The sequence below is a fragment of the Mesocricetus auratus genome, unplaced genomic scaffold (assembly GCF_017639785.1).
Source record: "Mesocricetus auratus isolate SY011 unplaced genomic scaffold, BCM_Maur_2.0 Super-Scaffold_100013, whole genome shotgun sequence".
Classification (NCBI taxonomy): Eukaryota; Metazoa; Chordata; class Mammalia; order Rodentia; family Cricetidae; genus Mesocricetus; species Mesocricetus auratus.
This window is the reverse complement of record NW_024429196.1, coordinates 16,556,863-16,581,993: the sequence shown is the minus strand read 5'-3', so window position 1 is coordinate 16,581,993 and position 25,131 is coordinate 16,556,863. Positions and strand designations below refer to the sequence as shown.

At 38.7% G+C, this 25,131-nt stretch overlaps 1 protein-coding gene across 3 annotated transcripts in view; it reads right to left on the bottom strand.

Moving 5' to 3' along the window:
- Nebl (nebulette) overlaps nucleotides 1-25,131 on the bottom strand; it is a 356,567-nt gene that overhangs the window by 31,225 nt on the left and 300,211 nt on the right. For 2 of the 3 annotated variants that reach the window (XM_040755444.1, XM_040755445.1), the window contains exon 5: nucleotides 1,070-1,241. In XM_040755444.1, coding sequence (XP_040611378.1) covers nucleotides 1,070-1,241 — 172 coding nt within the window. Of the gene's footprint in view, nucleotides 1-1,069; nucleotides 1,242-2,146; nucleotides 2,252-3,393; nucleotides 3,487-4,895; nucleotides 4,989-6,211; nucleotides 6,305-12,318; nucleotides 12,412-14,441; nucleotides 14,547-16,483; nucleotides 16,595-16,732; nucleotides 16,844-25,131 lie in introns of all 3 variants that reach the window. The other variant, XM_040755446.1, reaches the window with a different exon arrangement.

The following is a 25,131-nucleotide window of genomic DNA, read 5'->3' as shown; positions in this document are numbered from 1 at the left end:
TGGTTGCCAAAACCTCTCTGACTGTGATAGCTTGGACAGACTGGCAATTTGACAGAATCTAAAGCCTCTGAGGAGGCAAATCTCTGGACACACCTGTGAGGGGTTATCTTGAATAGGTTAAGGTGGGAAGACCCATCCTAAATGCAGCTGGCACCATTTTATGAGGCGTGCCCCTGGAGTGTATAAAGGGGAGAAAGTGAGCTGAGCACAAGTGTTCATCACTCACTGCTTCCTAGTCATTAATACAATGGCCCTCAAGCTGCTCCCACCATAACTTCACTGGACAGACTGAGCCCTCAAACTGTGAACCAAAATAACTCCTTAGTCTGTGTGTGTGTGTGTGTGTGGGTGGGTGTGGGTGTGGGTGTGGGTGTGTGTGTCATACCAATGGTTAATGTAACTACACAGTGAGCAATACAGTTGGAATAAGTATAAAAATTTGGAGACTAACTACAGCAAAGGAAACAAGGTTCAGAGTTTCCTTTCCAGCCTGCTTATACTTCAGTCTGACTTCTGCTGATATCTCAAGTCATATCCCCTAAGATTTTGCTGAATAGAGTGCAAGAAAAAGACACAATAAAAAGAGGGCTCCCTTCTAAATAACCAGGCTTTCTAGCGGCTCCCCCCCCCAAATATCCTAGTTCAGAACCACAAAACCACAAATTATTCATGCTACAGAATACCATCGGACTCTTTGTTTAATGACAAAAAGGCACAATTGGGAAAAGACTCTTCTGTCTCCCATGTACATGATGTCTATGGTGTACCACTTTCAGCAAGCAAGTACACCCGCTAAAGGAAGCAGGATGTTCAACCATTATAATCGCTGCTCTCTGGGATGGTGCTGTTTAACAAGGAGATATTAAACAGAACTTTCAAGAATAGGAAGTACTGGCAATACTATTACATGAATTTCCTGGATCCCTTTCAGCACAGTGCCAGAGCATTCTACCTGTGATCAAGTTGGAATTTACATCAAATCTGTGAGACCAGATGAACACAGAAATAAGTTCTAGAAGTGGCCATAGTCTTTTGACCATGCATATCCATGAGAAGACCCCACACTTACCAACGATGATCCCAGGTCTCCGGTCCATCTCCACGACATGAGGCTGGACACCTTTATAGGCAGCATCACTCACAACCTGGGTGTTCTTCCTCGCACGCTCCATCACAGGGTCGTCCACAACGGGAGTGAAGCCTCTCCCCTTGGTCTTCTCAAAATCTTCATGATATTTAACCTGAAAAAAGAAAAAGAATTAATTCAAACAGAAATTCCTGATTGTCTCATAAAACTTTCATAAAACGATAGATCACATAAAGTGCACCTGAGCTGTTACATATAATAAATATAATATGTTTGCCCAAGTACTCCAAAAGCAGTATCAGAAATCATTCACCAATAATTTTATATTTTTAAATACTATAAAGAGCATCTCCTTTAAATGATATGGAAACCTGTATATTAGTAAGGTATAAAAGACAATTACTTTAAAACATTAGTTACTTCCTGAAACACAATTTGACTACAAATTGATTTCCTATCTTTTACCTGCAATACACAATAGTGGTAAGTTATTTGATCATAATTCTTTAAGATGACAGTGCTACTTAAAATTAGATTAAGAAAGTTGCATATATTGTGTAAAATTTTCACATATAATTATAAAAATGTGTATATTATAAGACATACATTCTTTTCATATTCTGAAATGCAAAGAAGGAAATAATTATAACATTTAAATTGTACTAGCTTAAACTAAACACATTAAATGGGTGAACTTTATGGTAAAAAAATTTGACACAAAACTGCTTTTGAAATACAATAAAAATATTCTTAATAATATGCAAGTTTACCAAAACAGGCCTTAAAAGTAAGTAAAAAATAAAGTCTAGATAAATGTCATTCACAAATATATTTATGGTAATCAAGTTAGAAATAAAAACACACCAAAATAATTGAGGGGAAATAACTTTATTAGAATAAACATTTTCATTACATTTCCATGTAATTATAACACTGTGTCTCCCATTCACAATCCCATGCTTTGTTAGTTGTCCAGATTAATAGTGAACCAATGCCATCCAGGTCTTGCCATTCCTTAGTATGTTTTAGTCATGGACACAATGATCTGTCACATCCTACCATGGAAGCATGATTTTGTGCTTCTTTAACATGTCTCAAAGCAGGTGTATCTAAGATCAGACATGGTCTACCTTTCATTTGTTTGTGGTCCTGAGTGTATTTCACCTGCAAAATAAACATCAGACATCCATGAAACTGGATACCTATAATCAAAAAACTGCAGACATCCATGAAACTAGATACCTATAATCTAAAAACTGCATGATACTGTAAAACTTTTCAAATGGGTGAATCATGTGCAACATATCCAAAATTATTTCTCAGGTAACTTTTCTTTCAGAGGATTACATTTTATTTCAGATTAGTCACTTGAAATTATACTTGATGATTTCCATTAAAATTATTGTATAAAGGACTTAAGACTGTTGGCAGAAAATAAGTATGTATGCCCAACAGTCAGTAATAACTACCAGTGAACCCAGATCGCACATTTGAACAGAGCAGATACAACATTGACTAGAATGAGAATGTATTTTCTGTGGCTAAGCAATTTTTTGCTATGAGAGTGCTGAGGGAGGCACACGAGACCTCTTCTGATTTTCTTTATTTTTTTCCCTCTCTAGAGAATGAGGAACAGATCTATGTTTTATTCTGGGCAGCTATAGTTTAAAGACAATTGATGTTGAATATGCCCAATCTCTCTGGGCAGGACTGCTATGATAGAGCTGTCAATTATGAATCCCATGTGCTGCCCCAGGCATGGAGATCTGCTGTGTATACAGTGAACTGGGCCCAACACTCATATCTGTGGGCATTTGAAGGATTTCTGCAGTGGAGCCCTGGAGCCCTGGAATTCTCTATAGTAATGTGTACTAACTGTGGACCATTTTCCTGACTAATTAAATTCTATATTAAATGCACTAAACTTTTTATCTTCTTATTTTGAATTACTCATTTTTAAATTTGTTTTTGTAGAAAGCATTTAGCAACTCACGTTCAGTGAAGCACATCAATACAATTGCAATTTTTTAAATTTATACATCAAAGACTTGGTCAATTTCAAGGATACTGAATGAAATAACATGAGTCACAGCTTAAATCAACTATAGATGTAACCATTGGTCACATCTTGGAATATTAATGAGGGATTTCACAAAAATGTAAATGTACATAGTGAAAGCTTTTGGAATTCATCTGTGACAGTGTATGTGTTTATTGGAAATACATTTTATTCATAAGACAATAAACAAGTACATTGTAAAGGATCCATCCTTTGCAATGGTTCAAAATGAATTAAAACCACTTGCCGAGCTAATATTTTCTTGATTCTTCTTTACTCTTTCCATTTCAGGAGTTACACTTAAAGCTGTAGCCTTTCCCAGTTGACCTTTATAATAAACCTACCATTTCAGAGAAGAAAAATAGAAGATTGTGAATCGGTTTAACAAAAAAACAATCACGTCATATTTAATTTTAAAGGGCTAGCCAAAGCCTGGAACTCATTAAAACAAAGGAGAAAAGGAGGAGAGGGCAGAGGAAGGGACGTGAAATGCTTTCATCTTGGAGCATCTATTTCATTTTGGCATAGCAATGTACCTCTTCTCAATCACTGTGGATAGGCTCAACAAGATCACCAGTAAGCCTAGAGTGAGCCTTTAATCACAGATGGGTATGAGAAGAGATGCTTTGTGGATATTACAAGTCTTGTTTGAATAGAATGGTATTGCATAGCTGTGTTTTCTCAGAAATTATCTACAACAGAACCCTGAAAGGATATATTTCACAGGGTACCATTGAAAACCATGGAAAGATATCAGTCCATTCCTTCTTTTCAGTAACCACATCCCTTCTTTATAATAGTAGAATCCCATCAAGTATGGCTGTGAAAAAATGAGCATCTACTCCTCCAAAAGAAAAACCTTAGAAAAATAGCAAATGATAACCTGCCTTTGACTCATAAACTAGTCAAACGGCTTTATGAGTTTGAGGCATAAAGGATGTCTTTGAAGATTAATAGATTTCTGAGTTTTTTCTTCCAAGGAGCCCACTCTGTATGTTAATGACTTCCTAAAAGGGTGCTCTCAGTGAACTGTGGGTGGGTTATATAAACAGAGGGATCCAGAGAAGTCCATGAGTCTAAGTAAAATGCTGCGTTGGGCCAAATGCCTATTAACTGGTCCATTTAACATGTTACATCCAGTCAACCACACATACTTCACCATTTTCCGCTAGAAACATAGTAGTAATCATCACAAGTGAGAGAAATGGCCAGGAGGGGCCTGACAAACAAGAACTCAGACAGGTAGGAAACAGAGCAAGCTAAACTGCCAGAAACTACCCCAGCCTTCCATAGTCAACCACAGCAGTCACCAGCATGAAAATACAATGAGGAGGGTATGCCACAAATTACAGGATAGTCATCATAATACAGTCCTGCAGACTGCAGCACCTACTGCCCTGACACTGTACTCCGTAGAAGCTGCCAGGCAGCTGAGACTATCAACTCAGATATGAAATCCCTCTAGTACAGTGGTTCTCAACCTGCCTAATGCTGCGACCCTTTAGTAGAGCTTCTCATGTTATGGTGACCCCCACACATAAAATTATTTCTGTTGCTACTTTATAACTGTAGTTTTGCTATTGCTATGAATTATAATATAAATATCTGATATGTAAGATGTCCAATATGTGAACTCTGTGGGGTTTGCAGACTACAGGATAAGAACTGCTGCCCTGATAAAATTCCCATGTGCAAATTGTTACATTTGATATCATTAAATACAAATGATAAATACTGAAATGTTCACACATTACTGATATTCTTCTGGTTTTCTTTCACTCTCTTCAACTCTGGTAGATCCGAAATGGAAGTTGCCTGTTTTAGTTCTCCTTTGTATTTGACCTATAGAGGAGATATAAGAATTTTAATAAATAATAGAAAGGGCTCCAAGTGACTCCAACAAGACCTGGAGCTCAAATCTACTCTTGCTTTTTACACAGTGGTCGTCTCCTGTTGACTGAACTCAACTGATCAAGAAGTGTTAATGATGATTCTTAAAAGCAGTCTGTTTCATGTCTTAGCTAACTACAAATTCTGCAAAGAAAAGCAATGGAGATAAGAGAAGATCCTTTAAAAGACACATGAGAATGATACCACTACAATAAACCAGAATCAAGGCCCCTTGGTGGGCTGGGAAATTGCTTTAGTCTGCTGCTGGCCCCCTAGTTTCCACCACTAAAATATCTCTGACTTCTTCATCCACCTTCAGAGGTATTAAAGATACACTACATTAGCCTCCACCTGAGAGAACGTTCTCTTACATTTTAAAGTCTTTCAAAATGCTAGTCTTGCAAGAAAGAGGCTATCCTTGATATTGAGGAAAGTTAAAAGAAAGGAAGGGTTGAAAAAAGGTAATTATTTGGGCTTACCCTAAATAGATTTCTAAATTCCAGGAGACTTGAGTTCAAGCTCCAGGTCTGCCCTAACTTGCCATGGATTCTTGGCTTAGTCTCTGACTCCTTGAAATTTAGTTTTCCACATTCACCAGTCAAAGAAATGAATAATGCTGAACTCAGGCATTCACATGTGATATTAAAAGGGGGGCTGGCTTAGAGCAGAGGTCCCTCTTGGTTGTTAACTAGGACTGATTTACTACAATGGATTATTAAATGACTGGCTGATGCCTTCCATTTCATTTATAAGGAGCATTGTCTTGGTACTGCATCATAGAAAGCCTGTCAAGGCACGTCTTCTCTTGCCCTATCTCTAACATTGCTTTCCCCTCCAAACCATAAATCTGTCTATTTCCAAGCTTCTTACAGAGATGCATTTTTAGAGATTTAATCACAAACTAAAAGTTTCTCAAAGTAAAGATGTGGCTCTTATGGATCTTTGTGCCCCAATGACCAGAACAACCCCTGGGATGCTTCATGAAGACCACTTGAGTAAGAAAGCATGATGCAAACTTCTTGACTCACACAAGGATCATACTTCATTCCCTTTATTGTGTGAATGTGTAAAAGCTTGTCCAATGTATAGATGGCCCACTGATTCACAAAGTCACCTTTTAAAAAGAAAAATACATCGTGTTAGATTAAAATATGAAAGAAAACAGAATGACTTGCCGCACTCAGCTGCTCCTGGTTCCTCCTAACTCTCTCTATCTCTGGGGTCATGGTTACTGGTGTGGCCTTATAGTTTTGGTCTTTATACTGGAGCTGTGGAACAAAGTATAAGACAGTTTGGAATCATGGGAAATAAATGTGTACCACTAGAACATATTAAAGGAAATGTTACATGCCACTGATCATTACTATTTTATCGTTTCCCCATGATACCAATATTCACTTTAAATTACTTAAAATATTTTTCATACGATGGATTTTTATCATATTCTTCCCCTCCTCTAATGCCTCCCAAATATTCCCCACCTCCCTACCTACCCAACTTCATGTCATTTTCCATCAAAAATCAAACAAAGAAACAAAAAAGCAGTAAAACTAAAAATGCCAAAACAAAATAAAACAAATGCACACAAAACAAACAAGCAAACAAAAAACAACAACAAACATGGAATCTGTCATGTTGACCAGTTACTTATGGTCACAGAATCTGGCCTAGAATGTGCTTGATACTCCATTAGACAAAGCTGATTTTCTCTTTCTCAGCAAGTGTCTATAGGATACAGCTGCTTGGGTCAGGGTAGGGCTTTGTGTCCACTTCTTACAGATGTCATATCCTTGAGTCCCTAGTCCTCAACCTTTTGTTTGTCAAATGTTCGAATTTGGTTGCTAATTTTTACACTATATAATTTATTGGTGACTAATTATTCGATCTCATCAATAATGAGGAATCATCTGTTCTGTGAGTTCACCAGTTCTTGACATTAAAACAATGTTTACTAAACTGCCAACTTATGTTTAAAATGACTTATTATCATCATCATTTAATAACAAGTCACATCAAATGTAAAGTAGACTCTTGCCATCACTCAAAGCATTGAGAGCAAAGATGACAAAAATCCTACGCCAATCCTTCAGGGGCATACTGCCTCTACTAACATTCCTCACAGGGACCTCGTTTCCCCCTTGCCCAAGTACTAGTGTTGGAAGGCCTGACACTGAACCTAATACTATAGGAAATGACCTGGCCTACTGCGAAGAGATCTTCTTTCTTAAATGAAGGCAGAAAAGGGGGGCGACTGCACTATTCACAGTCAACTGTGCCAACAATTCCACATCTTGAGAAATAAAGGAGTGTCAAACACAGAGCTGAGAGCTCTGACAGCTAAGGTACAGCTGCAAGAGAAAATCTTTTTTTCAAGGACCTATACAGTGACAGTGAGTGCATTTTCAGAGTTTAAATTCAGCCTTAGGGCTTACATAGACCTTGCTCTTGAAATGCAAGCTCTTATGAGTGAACATGAAAATGAAGAAAAATTTGAGAATCCTGAAAAATAAATGGAAAAAGATGGATTTCTTCCAATGAACCTTCTCCTTAAGTAGTGACATTCATTTTACTGTAGCATGTAATAGTTTAGACAAGTTCTCGGGATGGGTATGATAGAGTTACAATGAGAAATGTTTCATGTAATCTTTATTGGTGAAAATATCATTCATGTTAGAGCTTGAACTAAAGATTTGTGGAGCTGTATTGCTGACAGGGAGAAACTACAATTGCCAGTTCATGAAAACCCAGACATCAATTGAATGGAAGACTCTTGTCCTGATTCTCCTATTCATCAATTTGACATGTGCTTTAAAGGTAATATCTCTTTAATACTCTAATATCTGTTTTTAGGAAAGGAAAATTTATAGATAGCAGTCTATGAAGAGTATATAACAAAGTCCAGAGCTGGAACCAAATCTATCAGTTTTCTAGTGTCCATGGTCTTCTCTACCAGTGTTAACTAAACAACCTGGATTCTGCCACTGGCATGCATGACACACTATGTAAATTCTATAACATCTATGCTATTTTTTTTCAAATAGCATATTTTTTTTCAAATCAAGTTAAGGGAGTTTTGTTGTGGAATATCAGTTTAAGATGTGCTACATTTGTTTATGCTATGGAACATTTGTTTAATGATGCAAAATGCGTTGCATTCTTTTATGTTGCTTTTGTTTAACTCTGTGAAACTATGTTGCTTTGCCTGTCTGAAACACCCGATTGGTCTAATAAAAAGCTGAATGTCCAATAGCTAGGCAGGAGAGACAGAACAGGCAGGGCTGGAAGACAGAGAAAATAAATAGGAGAGGAAAAGATAAGATCAAGGAGTGAGAAGAAGAGAAGGAAAGAGAATACCAGGATCCAGCCACCCAGCTACACAGCAAGCCACAGAGTAAGAAGTAAAGACAGGCATGCAGAATAGAGAAATATAAAAGCCCAGAAGCAAAAGGTAGATGGGGCAATTTAAGTTAGGAAGGGCTAGCTAGAAATATTCCAAGTTAAGGCTGGGCATTCATAAGACAGAATAAGACTCCATGTATTTATTTGGGAGCTGGGTGTCAGTCCCCCAAAGAGCCAAAAGAGTAAAAACAACCAACTACAGAGTATTGTTTCTATCACTAATAAAAGACTAACAACCCTTTTTTGGAAGAAGGAGGAGGAAGAGGAGAAGTAATTGTGAGTAAAACAACTTAATCACTAAATCAAAGACTGAGCAATACTGGAACTGTTAACATTTCCTTGAATGATCTATGAGCCACACTATAGGGACTCTCCATAATACTGTCTTATGCTTGGTATTGCAACTCCTGCCCCACCCTCACCTCCTGCCACCCTTCATCCTGAGTACTCATCACTTAGGTCCTCTCCCCCCTTGAATAGGCTTAGGTCCTGAAAATACCAATTTTCCCTACCAGGAAGACCCTTCTTCATAAAAGCAGCCTGAAATCATTCTTGAGTCTCTAAGATAAGACTCCAGTATTGGTCCTTCTCCAAGACTGACCCCCCACCCCGCCCTGTCGCCCCCCCATGACATACTATTCCTCCTCCACATTTCCAGAACACTTTGCAATTATTGCTTATGGCTTAAAAAGATAGTACTTGTTAGATATTCAAAACATAGTAATTAGTCAACAAATACAAATCACTGTGACAGTATGTAAGACAATGCATAATAGTAATTCATGCCTAGAGGCCTTAAGACTACCCACAGCCCATTATAGTCTGTCTCACTCACTGAATTCCCCCCTAGAGCACAAACAGACCTTCAGTAAAAGATGCCCAAGAAGCACATAATAGAGGACACAAAGCTGTATGGAATGTTATCTCCACTTCCAAGGAATGACCCCACACAGTGGCATTCATTGTAACAAGATTTCACCTGTGCAGGTGCTGTGCCTCCCATCATGTATGGTATTTCAATAACACAGAAAAAACACTTAAGGAAATATGATCATGTTGCTGTTCTTCTGGTTTTCTTTTAGCTCTCTTTAGCTTGGGAGGATCTGAAATGCTTGTTGCATGTTTAATTCCTTTTTGTATTTCACCTGAATAATTTATTTTAAAATATAGTTAATTTACTCTACCCAAAGCTTAAAATAGTTAAGAATTCTTCAATTGTCACTGCTGTATAATTGATTTTTGTGCCAATATTATATTCCCTTTAGTAGGAAACAGCTTCTTATTTTCTCATGCTTTCTGGGTTCTTTATCCTAAAATACAAATAAATTCATATCTATCCATCACTATATGCATCCTTCAGTTAATATAAATGAACATTGCTTATAACCAGAAGCTTTATAATTAAGCATATATACAACATGCCTTTGAAATTATCTTAATATAATGTTGTATTATTTTCTATCTGAGAAGCAGTTCTATTTATTAATGTGTTTATTAGAACTTAACATGTATTTAAAGGTAAAAATCAAATTGAATTATCCTGAGTCTTGCAAATATTGATATCTGACTGGGAGCAAACAGGTAATCAAATAGAACATTGTCCTGGGAGTCTGGGAAACCTTTACACACGGGCAGTAACTGGTTCAGCTGGGGTTTGCAGACTAGAATTACCAGCACCCTGGTTCTGGTTTCCTGGTGAAGCGCTGAGATATATGCAGGCTCCACACTCCCTTGCCACTAAGTAACCCACAGTCAAGTATTCCCCACCATGATGGACTGTCATCCCTAAAACCAGGAGCCAAAATGATCTGTCCTCCTTTATGTGGATTCTTGTCAGTTGTTTGATCACACCATGGGAAGAAGTCACTAACGAACCCTGTAACCTGACATTCATTCCATCCATGAATTTCCCCTTAAGGTAGATCTACTTAGAGGAAAATCAACTGGAAATATGATAATACATGGAGTAAGGTCTTCCCTTTTAGGTGGCATTTTATAACTAAAACTCACAGAAGAATAGACACTAGGCAAAGAGAACCTACCTATGTAAGAACAGGAAGTGCAAACTTAAATTTAACAAAGATATAAATCTACACCAAATGAGTTTGAGAAATCACTTGATAATATTTAAAGCTGATGTCTAGGCTGGCATAGACCACTAGTCCCTCAAAGTCTCAGGTATCGCCCATCTTAATATATCTGTGGATTTAGATGAGTAAAGAGGCCAGTCTCAACACAGACCTAAAATAGTTAAGTGGAAAGTTCATGGAGACAGGTTTCCTCTAATGAAATTCAAAAACAGATCTTAGCACAGAAAACTAATAGCAAAAAGGCTTGCCCTCAGAGGTGGAAAATGTCGTGATGTTGAAATGTTAGTGAACCACCTCCTGGTTTGACAGATCGGGCTGATCTTGAAAGGCCAAGTTTCCATTTGAATATTAAGTAGAGGGTTAAGGCCCAACCTCAGAGACACAGAACTGTGCATTTACTGTTTGACAGAAAAGACTGGAGGAGAAAAGATAACATACTGCACTGTTTTGTATGGTTTTCTTAGGGTGAAAAGCCCAACAAAATTAAAATTGAACATTTTTGTTTTTCAAGACTCTAAATGAAAATAGCACAATCATTTCCCTGTAGGGGAATGACAAGACATCATACACACTATAGAACATTTGTAGCTGATGACATTGGTGGGTGCATTTCAGACATTGGCATTGCCAAGTGAAGGGATGTAATATTTTACTTATCTTCCCCCAAACTAACCTCTCTGCCAGACTCAAGGGGAGCATGATTCAGATTCCCACTGAACAGAACAAAATGTCATTCACTCTAATCCAGGTCTCCACCTCCAGGTCCTCTCTCTAGCTGGCATCCTCAGGACAGGACTTCCTTCGTGGCACAAATATTTGAGTGCACTAGCACTCTGAACAATTTTTATAATTTTTTTATTAAAGTACACATCATATTCCCCCTCCTGGAATTCCTTTTCCAACATAGGCCACCACACCCAGTCACGTGCTCAGGATACCACCTAACTCTGGGTTAGCCCTGATGCATGTCCTGAAAGCAGTCTATTTGGACAGCACAAGGAAAGTTCTGGAAAGTTGTGTCTCCAAAACTAGAGGTGAAGAGATGGTTCGGGGGATGAATGTTAAGGAAAGAATCATTTCTCACACCCATGAAATGCACACAGATGAACACCCTCCCTCCTGGAAGGACAAAGGTTATCTGTTGCTCATGCCAAGCAGTAAATGGGAGAAATTTCTCCTACAGCATTAAACACCTCTCTTGCCATTCCCCAGAATCAAAAGCATAATAGGGCAAGATCTCCTTATACTTTATACTCAACAGATATATTTTTCTTTGCTGAGAAAGTAGAAGGGAAATGCAGCCAGAAAAATAGAAATATGGGCACAGAACTGTGTTTTAAAAGGCTCAGATATGTGATTGACACAGGACAAAAATGAGTTGGTGCTACATTAAAAACCAAATCTATACCACTTCAGTTATCAAATAAACAGTGAGACCTTTGATCATTTTGCTGGGGTACAATTCCTTTGGGAAAATATTCAAGGTATCCGTTCTCTATAAAATTTAACACAGCTAAAATTCTGTCCAAAAGGTTAAATGTAATCCTAGATTTTTATTAAAACGACCCATGTCTTCTTTTCTTTGTTCTAAATGAAATGAAATGGAGCTTGAGGCTGAAGGGGAACAAAGGGGCAGTTTTCATTCTGGAAGTTAGACCTTTGATGGTTGATGACACCATCTTTCAGGAAAGTGAAGAATAAAAGACAAAAAGTGACCGTCTGAGGAAAGAAATAAGAACACCCATGTAACCCCTGTTTCTGCGAAAGGACAATTAGTGCTGTGCAGAACTTACTGAACTGATATTGTGCTGGGTTTTCTTCACTCGTTCAATCTCTGGAGTGTTACTTAGGGCTGTACCAGCTCTTACTCCTTCTTTGTAAGACACCTTCATAGCAGGAAAAGGAAAATAAGAACTGTAAGGTTATTAGAATTCAAGTCCTGGATCTGCCTGTTACAAAGCAAGACTATTTCTCAGGTTTTACAGTAGAGTAAATACTAGTTTCATTTATGACAGCAATATTACATGAATCAAGGAAATAGTCTATTATAATAATAAATACCGACTTTGGTATCCAATCTCATAAACTCTTAGTCCAGTTAATACTTGTTCTAAAGTATGATGAGCATCTTAGCTGGGGCAGAATATTTGCCCAGTTAATACTTGTTCTGAGGCATGATGAGTAGCTTAGCTGGGGCAGGTAATTTGCCCAGTTAATATTTGTTCTAAGGTATGATGAGTACCCTATCAGGGGGCAGATTATTTGCTCTAAGAATATAAATTGGCAATCTGCAATTTCCTGCTTCAAATATAAATATATGGTAGGACATCCAAGGCTATATATAGAAACCCTGTCTCAAAAAAGCAAAATATATGTGGACAGATGTAGATATAGACGATATAGGTATATGGAATATATGTGTTTGAGAAAAAGCATATGTTAGAGAAATTCATTCAGCAGTTAGCATCTAACCCCAAAAGAAGGAAGGTTTCACACCACTGCTAATCTTCCAAATACAGAAGTCCCCTCACTGTGTCCTAAGAAAACATTCCATCAACATTATCAGCCTTGACTCTTGTATTTTCCTCACCTTCCTCTTTGTTGAGTTATCTCTCTACCCCGGACATCTACTTCTACCCCTTTCAAACACAAAGCAAAACAACACAGTTCTCTACAGGAAAACAGTGGCCCTAGAAAGTCACATAAAGACAGAATGGTCCCCACCACCAACACTGGCTAGTTCAATGGGCACCTAGGAGACTGAAGAGTGATGTAAGAACTCAATTGAAAGAGATGAAAATTGGGAACATCATAGATCACAGGAGTCAGGAGCAGCCTTTTCTCTGACCCTTCCAGTGGGAACTGCCCATCTCTTGGCACAGCCTGACGCTTCTTAGGCAGATCCCAGTCGTACCAGTCTGCCTGTCCTGAGAGTGAGAGTCAGCCAATTAAGTAGGAAGCAGAGAGTGCTCCAGAGGTCCTCAAACACAGTGGCATTTGCCTTTTTGATGTGCTTAAGTACTAAATGACTGGGCCAATTCTACATTACCATATTTGACTGTGTGGTTCATTAGATCACTCCATCACAAAATTCAAGTTTATACATTTATCAATTAGCAGAGGCCTACTTTCTTAACAGTACACAGACAAGTCCTGTTACTCAAAAAGAAAACAGGGAAGTTTACGAGTCGGTTTTAAATTAGTCAATCTCTAGGTGTGTTGTCCAGACAAACTCAGTGACAATCAGGAGGAGATTCCCATCATATGTTTACTTTCACCTTTACAGTAAAATTAGTGTGGAAGATTAAGACTTTTCCTGACCTAGAATCCAGTCAACACCTGTCATTTGTACCTAATACAAAATTTGGGTTTGAAATTCCAAAACAATTGGAATTTATGAGAATATTTTTTACTTTGAAGAAATAAATTCATGTAATGAAAAATACAAGTAATAAAAGAAAAAATCAGATAATTAGAAAAAAGGCATCCTTTAAAAATTTTAACATTTTGGGGTGTTGTTGGGATCTATTTCTTTAGTAGAATATTTACCTAACCTGAACAAGAACCTAGATATAATCCCAGAGCTACAAGAATTAACAAACAAACATATTATTTCAACTGTGAAAAAAATACAAATCAGACATCCCAAACCAAAGTATCTGAAATGAAAACTTTCTGACAGCCCCCAGTGGAAAACTCCACACCCAACTCCTGTGATGTTTCAGTCATAGCACAAATGCACTAAAAATAACACATGGAATTATCTCAGGCTGTGCGAACAAAGGGTCCATGAAGCACAAGTGACTTTTATGTTTAGACATACTTCTCATCCCTACTATAATTTATGATACACATGCAAATATTCCAAAATCTGAAATAGGCCTAGCCCCAAGCTCTGCATATAGCAATTACTCACATTGCTAATGTTTTGTTGTGTTATCTTGATTCTCTGAATTTCCGGAGTATCTACCACAGTGGAATAGTTGGAAAGCATTTTCTCAGCTTCATCTTTATACTTTTTCTAAAAATGCAAAATTATTATAAATTGAAATCTCTATGTGGACAGAGGAGGGGATATGGTGCTCCCTCCAACTCTGTCACACCACCTGGCTGTAACTTACAATTTAAGGTTCAAAGCAGCTGTTGTTACTACCATTAATCAAGGGTGTGAGCAAACCGTAGTCATAGCAACCCCACTTCTATGCAGGCTATCATACGCCCAGACCATTCAGAAACCTCAAAAAGATAGACTTCTATGTCTTTTCTAAACTTGGGATTTCCTCTCCTATGTGTGAGCAAACTCAGTCTCCTCCACAGTATCTCCAGCACTTCTGCAGTGGCCCAACTTCCTACATCTACCTTGTTACAAGCTTCTGGATTAATGAGTCCTTTGCTGCTTTTGCTAAAGATCTGTGGCTAAGGAAAACATGCTATGATTTTTGTAGTTTATGCTGTTAAACATCTCAAGTTCCTTTCCAGTAAATGAGTTACAAAGACTTCCTTTAATAAAACCTGGGTTTATCCTTCATACCAGAACACATAATGTTACGATGTAATTGACATCGTTTCAATACTGAACCCACACTCACTTATTCAGTCAATCCCACAAAGAGGTGTCACTGTCAGTCTGGGAAACTGAGGTACCAGGTACCAGCTAGCAAGCATGGGAAGTGAGACTCAACTCAGGCACTCCAGTTTGTGTATTAACCATATGGTGTAGAGCCCCTTACTAAGCAAAGTTAAGTGTTTCAATGGAGCTGTCATCGTACCCTTCCTCACTGACTCATGCGTTCATTTGCCTGCCCCATGTCCTTGCCTAAGATTTGCACTCAGTTCATGTAGTTACAGCCAGTGTCTCCAAGTTCATTGCCTTCATGTGGCATGAGGAACAAGGGACAGAACCTGTGACTTTAGGACTATCCCAACTGCTGCACAGGCCTAGGTAGATGACTGAGGATTAGACAGGTACTCCCACATTTCTACTCTACCTCCATACTCTCACCTGAAGCAGTTGATATGGACACTGCTTTGCTTTGACCAGAATTTGAACAAATGTGCCCAATTGGGGTAAAAACTACTTTCATCATAATGTTCATTAGTCAAGTTTAACTCCATGCTTCTAGAACAATGTCATGTTTTTCATTCTCCTCTATTACTTTTTCCACTGGGATATACTTTTCAGGTATAGCAAAGATATGATTAAATAATGCATATTTTTAATCCAAATCAGATTTTATAAGCAACGTGTTCTTCTATATATAGTTTCTTTTGAGATATTATCTTTCTCACTTTTAGGTTTTTTTAAAAAAAAAGAAGTATATGTCTTTCATTTCCCATTATCACCCACTGGGTTCCTCTTCCCCCTTCCCATCAGTGCCTTCCTCTACACACCGCCTCCCTTCAGTCTCCACCCCTGTGTGCACGTGTGCCTGCGTGCCTGCGTGCCTGTGTGTGCGTGTGTGTGTGTGTGTGTGTGTGTGTGTGTGTGTGTGTGTGTGTGTACTTAAATCCAGGTTCTTTGTATGAGAGAAAGCATGTAATATTCATCCTTCTGAGAATATTATTGCCCTTATTTACACCCAGGCTTTTCTTTTATTTTATTGAAGGCTATATGAGTTGAGAAATGGAAATAAAATATTTGTATTATGTTTCTGTTGTATGAACAAAGAATATTCAAGGCAAGTATATAATAGAGTTAGAAATTAAAATAACTTCAAAATGTTCTCAACCTCAATAAAGGGGGCCCATTGGAACTTTGGAACTTCATAATGGCTCCTATGTTGGATTTGTAGCCACTGACTTCCAGTTAGTAATGTTAGTCAAGTTTTGTAGGGAGGATCTTAATAAAAGTGCTCTAACTTTGAAGGCAATATGTCCAGGAATATGTCAATCAAAAAGACTCACTCACAGTGACAGAATTAGCATGTATTAGTGCAATCGTCTTCATCTTCTACCAACCTGGCTGTAGATTTCAGATGCCCTCTTGGCTCGAAGCATATCAGGGATATCCATATTCACCTGCATTCCTTTTCCCTTAATTTCATTCTCTAAGTCTTTCCTGTATAGCTTCTAAAAGAACAGAAAATATCTCAGCTCTTTGCTTAACTTTGTAGGACCATGCTGCTTTTTTGTGTGTTTTAACAGAAAAGTGACATTTACTGTCCTCCAGGACCATCAAGCGAGACTTTGTGTGCACACCATCCTTACCTGGCTGGCCATCTCGGATGCCCTCTTAGCTCTCTGAACATCCAGAGTATCTGCACTGACCTGCATTCCTTTCCCTTTAATTTCTGTCTCCAGGTCTCTTTTATAGTCCTTCTGTAGAAAAGAAAACACACAGTGCTCTGCAATCACTTCAAAATGGTGCTGACAAAAGCATGATGTCATTTTGACATCATGTCTACATGTTCTGGAATTGGGTTAGACTCTATTCTTTTATTTATATGTAACGAGATAGAAGTATAATGTGCAGTAACATATTCATACATAATCAGGAGGCTCTGTCTACCAAACTGCATTAAGAAAAAGTACAGGAATAGATTAAGGAAACTTCTATATTCCAATGATGAACTTGAAAATTTATTGGTAACTATATAATTCAGTTGATGACTATCAACGAAGTTACTATGAAATTGTTGTTATTCTTGATTATTGCAACTTACTATACTTCCATTCTACACCCCTGGGTTTATATAATATTGGCCCAAGTCTCTGGACCTTATGGGACTTAAATAAATCATTCTACCCCATCCTTGGTTCGATGTGGTTGGTTCAGGGATAGGTGCACTCACTTCCTTTACCATGAAGTAGCTCAGAAGACCCTTTCTTTTTCTTCCTGGATATGAATGACGACAGATTCACCCTGTCAGGAAGAGAACTGAACCATACCACCCTTAAGCAATGCATAACCTTTCCAAATGACCAGGCATATTCTTAAAAAGGTGTCACTAAGCAACTTCATTGCAGAAATAAAACACCTCCAAATTTGGAAGCTTTAAAACAGCAAAGGATAACTAACAGCTTCATTCCAGGAGAACAAACCTAAACACACACAAGAACACCTGTCCGAGTACAGTTTGCTGATGTCTCATGGACTATAGAAAGCCTACAGAAATGGTACAAGCTTGACTGTTGGAGGACACTATATATCACACTGACACTATTTTTAAGCTCCACTTTGGATATTAAAAATCAAACTTTATTAAAAATCCCAAACTTTATTTGCAAAGGATTTGAGGGCCCGTCAATTTGGCAATATGGAACATGAATAACTAAGAGTACAATGATAACAGCATCTCAGCATCTCCAAAATCTCCTTGGGCCATGTGGAGCATAGCTGACTCCCCTTAGCCTATTTCCTCCTCAGCTGTCAATAAATAAATTCATACTACTATCCTAGCACATTTTACAAAAGAGAGAGATAAATCTCAACCAGTATACAGAAATGAGATATTAAAAACCCAGCCTACTGATCTGAACAGGGGAGAGCTCTTGGACCCCAGACCGACAGCTGGGAGGCCAGCTGGGACTGATCCAGACCCCCCGAATGTGAGAGTCAGTGAGGAGGCGTGGGCAACCTATGGGGCCCTGAGCAGTGGATCAGTGTTTATCCCTGGAATACAAACAGACATCGTGTGTCCATAACATAAAGAGGGATGCTCTCTCAGCCTGGACTCTTAGAGGAGTGCCTGGACCCTACCCTGAGTGAAATGACAGACTCTAGATATCCCCTATGTAGATGGAATTGACAATAGAGTGGGAGGCTGGGGAGGGGGGATGGTAGGGGAGGTGCAGAAGGAGGGGAGGGAGAGGGAACTGGGATTGACATGTAAAACAAGCTTTTTAAAATTAAAATAATAAAAAAACTCAGCCTACTAAAAATTGGGCTTATATGTCTCAGAAATCCTGCTACTAGGCAGAAGGTGAAATTCCATACGCCTTGCTCAGAGGGATGCTTTCAGTTGGCTTGAACAGTCATTTCAATGATAATAATTTCAAAGGTTCTTTTTTCTAGGCCTGAATCTCCACCCTCTTGCAATATGCTCTAATCTGCTAAATTGACTTATACTGGATGTAGCCTCTAAATAAGAATAAGAAAAATTCATATAAGTATGGCTGTTGTGTGATTTTTTAAAATGCACATTAAGCGAGCAAGAATTGATGCAGAATCTGGGCTAAGAATTCACTGCAACTGTTGAAACCATGCTATGTCCTACTCCAAACCACTCCATAATGTAATACTGGCTTTTCAGGCTCTGTCTTGCCCTCATATTCCATTATAGAAACCTCTGACTACATTTTGACTGTGGCTCCTGGGTGAACCCCAAGACACACCATCTATCAGAAATCACTCATCTAGCACACACTGATTAATGTCTCATTCCTGGGACTAGAAAGGGAGCCAGCCTACAAGTTCATTAGGGAGAATTCAAATTGGAGGCACATGTGTGGGTTAAAACTATACCAGGAAAACTCAAACATTTATGGGGCACACCAGATTGAGCAAGACTGTACTGCTCTCACCAGGCCCTCATAACTGATGGCTACCTAACACTGTGGCGGAATGGCCCATGCAAGCCTAGAATTTCATACCTGCATTGTGTCAAGGATCAAGGGTCAAGGATTAAGGATTCCCTGACCTGGTTCAGTCCCCCGCTGTTTGACACAGGTACCCAACTGCTTACCCAACTACCTGTTCACCCCATCTGGACCTGGACTTGATCAGGTCTGTTCCCTGAACTTCATCTGTACCCTGCTCCTGAACATTTTCCATTCAGGACCCAGGTTTGCCTTTATACCTCTGGTCTCTGCAGTTTCACTGTCAAATCTGATTTCAGCTCCACCAGCAGCTCCTCCAGCAGCTCCTTCTCTATACAGATCCAGTTCATTTTTTATCTACACAGACTCTTAGATCACTTCTAAAACCCTTACACTCTGAATTCTTCTGCAGCTTCTTACACTTGATTCTATTCTGTAACAGAGACTTGTCTGGTACCATTTGAAGAGGCAGAAGAGACAAGTAGAGGCAAGGGAGAAATTACGGGTTCTGGTTTTGGCATGTCATGTTGAGATCTTCTACACATGGACAACAGAAGTTTCCATGGCTTCCAATTCACATCCACACTATAAAATACATTAATTTTTCTTTTTTGTAATGTTTTCATTTAAATTAGAAACATGAATGCTTCACATGTCAATCCCAGCTCCCTCTCCCACCCCTCCTCCCTTATCCCTACACCAGTCCCCCAGCCCCCCCCCATCCAATCCCCACATCATTCCCCAGGGATGGTGAGACCCTCATTGGGGGGGATCTCTAAAGTCTGTCACTTCATCCAGGGCAGGACCTAGGCCCTTCCCCATGTGTCCAGGCTGAGAGAGCATCCCTCAATGTGGAATGGGCTCTCAACGATCATTCATAAACCATGGTAAACACTGATCTACTAACCAAGGCCCCAGTGATTTCTGTGGCCTACTCACTGAGACTATATTCATGGAGTCTGGATCAGTCCCCTGTTGGCCTCTCAGGCATCAGTCTGGGATTCAAGAGCTCCCCCTTATCTGGTCAGCTGTCTTTGTGGGTTTCACCATCACGGTATTGAACCCTTTGCTCATCACTCCTCTATCTCTGTCACTAGGTTCCAGGAGTTCAATTCAGTGTTTAGCTGTTGGTATCTGTCTCTTCTTCCATCAGTCAATGGATGAAGGTTCTAGGATGACATATAAGGTAGTCATCAACCTTACTATCAGGGAGGGGCTTATTAACTTAGTCTCTCCACTATTTCTTAGTTTGCCAGTTGGTGTTATCCTTGTAGATCTCTGGAGATCTCACTAGTGTCAGCTCTCTCCTCAAGCCAATAATGACTCGATCTATTATGGTATCTCTTATCCTGCTCTCTATTCTTACCTGACTCAATCTTCCTGCACCCCATACCTTCTTCTCCCCTCCTCTTATCCCCCTCTCTTTTTTCTAGCTCCCTCTCCCCTCCCCTGATATTCCCAATCTGCTCAGGAGATCTTGCCTCATTCCACTTCTCTGGAGTATCATGCATCTCTCTTGGGAACCTCCCTGTTTCTCAAACTCACTGGCACTAAGATTGTAGGCTGCCACTCCCCTGATCCATATCTAAAATCCATATATGAGTGAGTACATATCATGTTTGTCTTTTTGTGTCTGGGTTACCTCACTCAGAATGGTTTCCTCTAGTGCCATCCATTTGCCTGCAAATTTCAAGATTCCACTGTTTGTTTGATTTTTCGCTGAGTAGTACTCCATTGTATAAATGTACCACATTTTTTCTATCCACTCTTCAGTTGTGGAGCATCTAGGTTGCTTCCAGGATCTAGCTATTATATATAATGCTGCTACAAACATCGTGGAACAGACATCCTTGTTGTGTGAATGGGCGTCTTTTGGGTATATGCCTAAGAGTGGAATTTCTGGGTCTTGTGGTAGACTAAGTCCCATTATCCTGAGGAATCTCCATACTGATCTCCACAGTGGCTGTACGAGTTGGCACTTCCACCAGCAGTGGAGGAGTGTTCCCCTTTCTCCACATCCTCTCCAGCACAAACTGTCATTGGTGTTTTTGATTTTAGCCTTTCTGTCAAGAGTAAGATGATATCTCAGAGTTGCTTTGATTTGCATTTCCCTAATGGCTAATGATGTTGAACACTTTCTTAAGTGTCTCTGTGCCATTTTATACTCCTATATTGAGAATTCTCTATTTAGTTCAGTCTCCCACTTTTTAATTGGATCCTTTGGTGTTTTAGAGACTTGCTTAATGAGTTATTTGTAAATTTTGAAGATCAGCCCTCTGTCAGATGTGGGGTTAGTGAAGATCTTTTCCCAATCTGTAGGGTGTCTTTTTGTCTTGCTGAATGTGTCCTTTGCCTTACAGAAGCTTCTCAGTTTCAGGAGGTCCCATTTATTAATTGTCAATCTCAGTGTTTGTGCTACTGGTGTTATGTTCAGGAAGCACTCTCATGTACCAATTCATTCAAGGGCACCTCCCACTTTTTCTTCTAACAGGTTCAGTGTAGCTGGATTTATATTGAGGTCTTTCATCCATTTAGACTTAAGTTTTGTGCATGGTGATAGATATGGATCTATCTGCAGTCTTCTACATGCCAATATCCAGTTATGCCAGCACCATTTGTTGAAGATGCTATCTTTTTTCCATTGTATAATTTTAGCTTCTTTGTCGAAAACCAGGTGTTCATAGGTTTGTGGATTAATCTCAGGGCTTTTGATTCTATTCCATTGGTCTACCTGTCTATTTTTGTGCCAATACCAAGCTGTTTTCAGGACTATATCTTTATAATAGAGCCTAAAATCAGGGATGGTGATGCCTCCCTCCGGACGTTGCTTTGTTGAGCAGGGATGTCTTGGCTATTCTGGGTTTTTTGTTTTTCCATATAAAATTGAGAATTGTTCTTTCAAGGTCTGTGAAGAATTGTGCTGGGATTTTGATGTGAATTGCATTGAGTCTGTAGATTGTTTTTGGTAGGATTGCAATTTTTACTACATTGATCCTACCTATCCAAGAGCATGGGAGATCCTTCCATTTCCTGGTGCCTTCTTTAATTTCTTTCTTTAAAGAATCAAAGTTCTTTTGATACAGGACTTTCACTTGTTTTGTTAGTGGTACCTCCAGGTATTTTATGTTGTTTGTAGCAATTGTAAAGGGTGATGTTTCTTTGACTTTTTTTCTCAGTCCTTTTATCGTCTGTATATAGTAGGACTACTGGTTTTCTTGAGTTGACCTTGTATCCTGCCACTTTGCTGAAGGTGTTTATCAGCTGTGGGAGTTCCCTGGTAGAGTTTTTTTGGGTCACTTATATAAACTATCATATCATCTGCAAATAGTGAAAGTTTTACTTCTTCCTTTCCAATTTGTATCCGCTTGATCTCCTTTTGTTGTCTTATTGCTCTATCTAGAACTTCCAGTACAATATTGAAGAGATATGGGGAGAGGGGACAGCCTTGTCTTGGTCGTGATCTTAGAGGAATTGCCTTAAGTTTCTCTCCATTCAATTTGATGTTGGCTGTTGTTTTACTGTATATAGCTTTTATGATGTTTAGGTATGTTCCTGTTATCCCGGATCTCTCCAAGACCTTTAACATGAAGGGGTGTTGGATTTTATCAAAGGCTTTTTCAACATCTAGTGAGATGATCATGTGATTTTTGTTTCTCAGTTTGTTTATATGGTGGATTACATTGATGGATTTTTGTATATTGAACCATCCCTGCATCCCTGGAATGAGCTTTCTGATGTGTTCTTGGATCTGATTTGCCAGTATTTTATTGAGTATTTTTGCAACAATGTTCATGAGAGATATTGGTCTGAAGTTCTCTTTCTTAGTTGTGTCTTTGTGTGGCTTGGGTATCAATGTTATTGAAGCCTCATAAAAAGTGTTTGGCAAAGACCCTTCTGCTTCTATTGCATGGAATACTTTGAGGAGAATTGGTATAACCTGTTCTTTGAATTTCTGGTAAAATTCTGCACTGAAGCCATCTGGCCCTGGGCTTTTTTTGGTTGGGAGACTATTGATGACTGCTTCTATTTCCTTAGGTGTTATAGGACTATTTAGATTGCTTATCTGTACTTGATTTAATTTTGGTAAATGATATTTATCCAGAAAATTGTCCATTTCCTTTAAATTTTCAAATTTTGTAGAGTACAGCGTTTCAAAATATGACCAGATGATTCTCTGAATTTCCTCAGAGTCTGTTGTTATGTCTCCCTTTTCATTTCTGATTTTGTTCATTTGCATGTTCATACTTTGCCATTTGGTAAGTTTGGATAAAGGTTTGTCTATCTTGTTGATTTTCTCAAAGAACCAACTCTTTGTTACAATGATTCTTTATATGGTTTTCCTAGTTTCAACTTTATTGATTTCGGCCCTCAATTTAATTATTTCTTGGCATCTGCTTCCTTTTGTTCTAGAGCTTTCAGTTGTGCTGTTAATTCTCTAGTGTGACTATTCTCCAGTTTCTTCACATGGGCACTTAACGCTATGAAGTTTCCTCTTAGCACTGTTTTCAAAGTGTCCCATAAGTTTGGGTATGTTGTGTCTTCATTCTCATTGAATTCTAGGAAGTCTTTAATTTCTTTTTTTTATTTCTTCCTTGACCCAGGGTTGGTGCAATTGTGTATTATTTAATTTCCATGAGGTTGCAGGGTTTCTGCGATTTGTGTTATTGTTGAATTCCAACTTTTAAGGCATGATGGTCTGATAAGATACATGGAGTTATTGCGATTTTTTTACCTCTTGAGGTTTGCTATGTTGCCAAGTATGTGGTCGATTTTTTTATTTTAATTTTAAATAGCTTGTTTTACATGTCAATCCCAGCATTGGCCTCCTATGTGGTCGATTTTTGAGAAGGTTCCATGTGGAGCTGAGAAGAAGGTATATTCTTTTGTGTTTGGATGGAGTGTTCTATAGATGTCTGTTAAACCCAATTGGGTCATAACATCTATTAGGTCTTCTGTATCCTTGTTAAGTTTCTGTCTTGTGGTCCTGTCTAGTGGTGAGAGTGGGGTGTTAAAGTCTCCCACTACAAGTGTATCAGGTTTTGTATTTGCTTTGAGTTTTAGTAATGTTTCTTTTACAAACGTGGATGGCCTTGTATTTGGGGCATAGATGTTCAGAATTGAGACTTCATCTTGGTTGATTTCTCCTGTGATGAGTAAGAAGTGGCCTCCTTCACCTCTTTTGATTGATTTTAGTTTAAAGTCTAATTTGTTAGATATTAGTATTGCTACCCCTGCTTGTTTCTTGGGTCCATTTGATTGGAAAGTCTTTTCCCAACCCTCAACTCTGAAATAACAGCTGTCTTTGAAGCTGAGGTGTGTTTCTATTATGCAGCAGAAGGATGGTTTCTATCTTCGAATCCATTCTGTTAACCTGTGGGTGAGTTAAGACCATTAATATTGAGGGAAATTAATAATGGTTGTTGGTGGTGGTGGAATTGTATGTGGATTTCCACCACTTTTTCTTTTGCCTGTGCGTAAAGTGGGATTATCTATTGCCTATGTTTTTCTGGTTGTAGTTAACTTCCTTGGGTTGGAGTTTTCCTTCCAGAATTTTCTGTAGGGCTGCGTTAGTGGATATGTATTGTTTAAATCTGGTTTTATGATGAAATATCTTGTTTTCTCCATCTACATTGATTTAAAGCTTTGCTGGGTATAGCTGCCTTGACTGGCATCCGTGGTCTCTTAATGTTAGTAGAATATGTGTCCAGGACCTTCTGGCTTTCATAGTTTCCATGGAGAAGTCAGGTGTAATTCTGATAGGTTTGCCTTTATATGTAACTTAGCCTTTTTCCCTATCTGCTCTTAATATTCTTCTTTTATTCTGTATGTTTGGGGTCTTGATTGTTATGTGTTGAGAGTTTTTTGGGGGGTCCACTCTATTTGGTGTTCTGTAAGCTTCTTGCACTTTCATTGGCATGTCTTTCTTTAGGTTGGGAAAGTTTTCTTGTATTATTGTGTTGAATATGTTTTGTGGCCCTTTGAGGTATGTTTCTTCACCTTCTTCTATACCTGTTATTCTTAGGTTTGGTCTTTTCACTGTGTCCCATATTTCCTGGATATTTTGTATT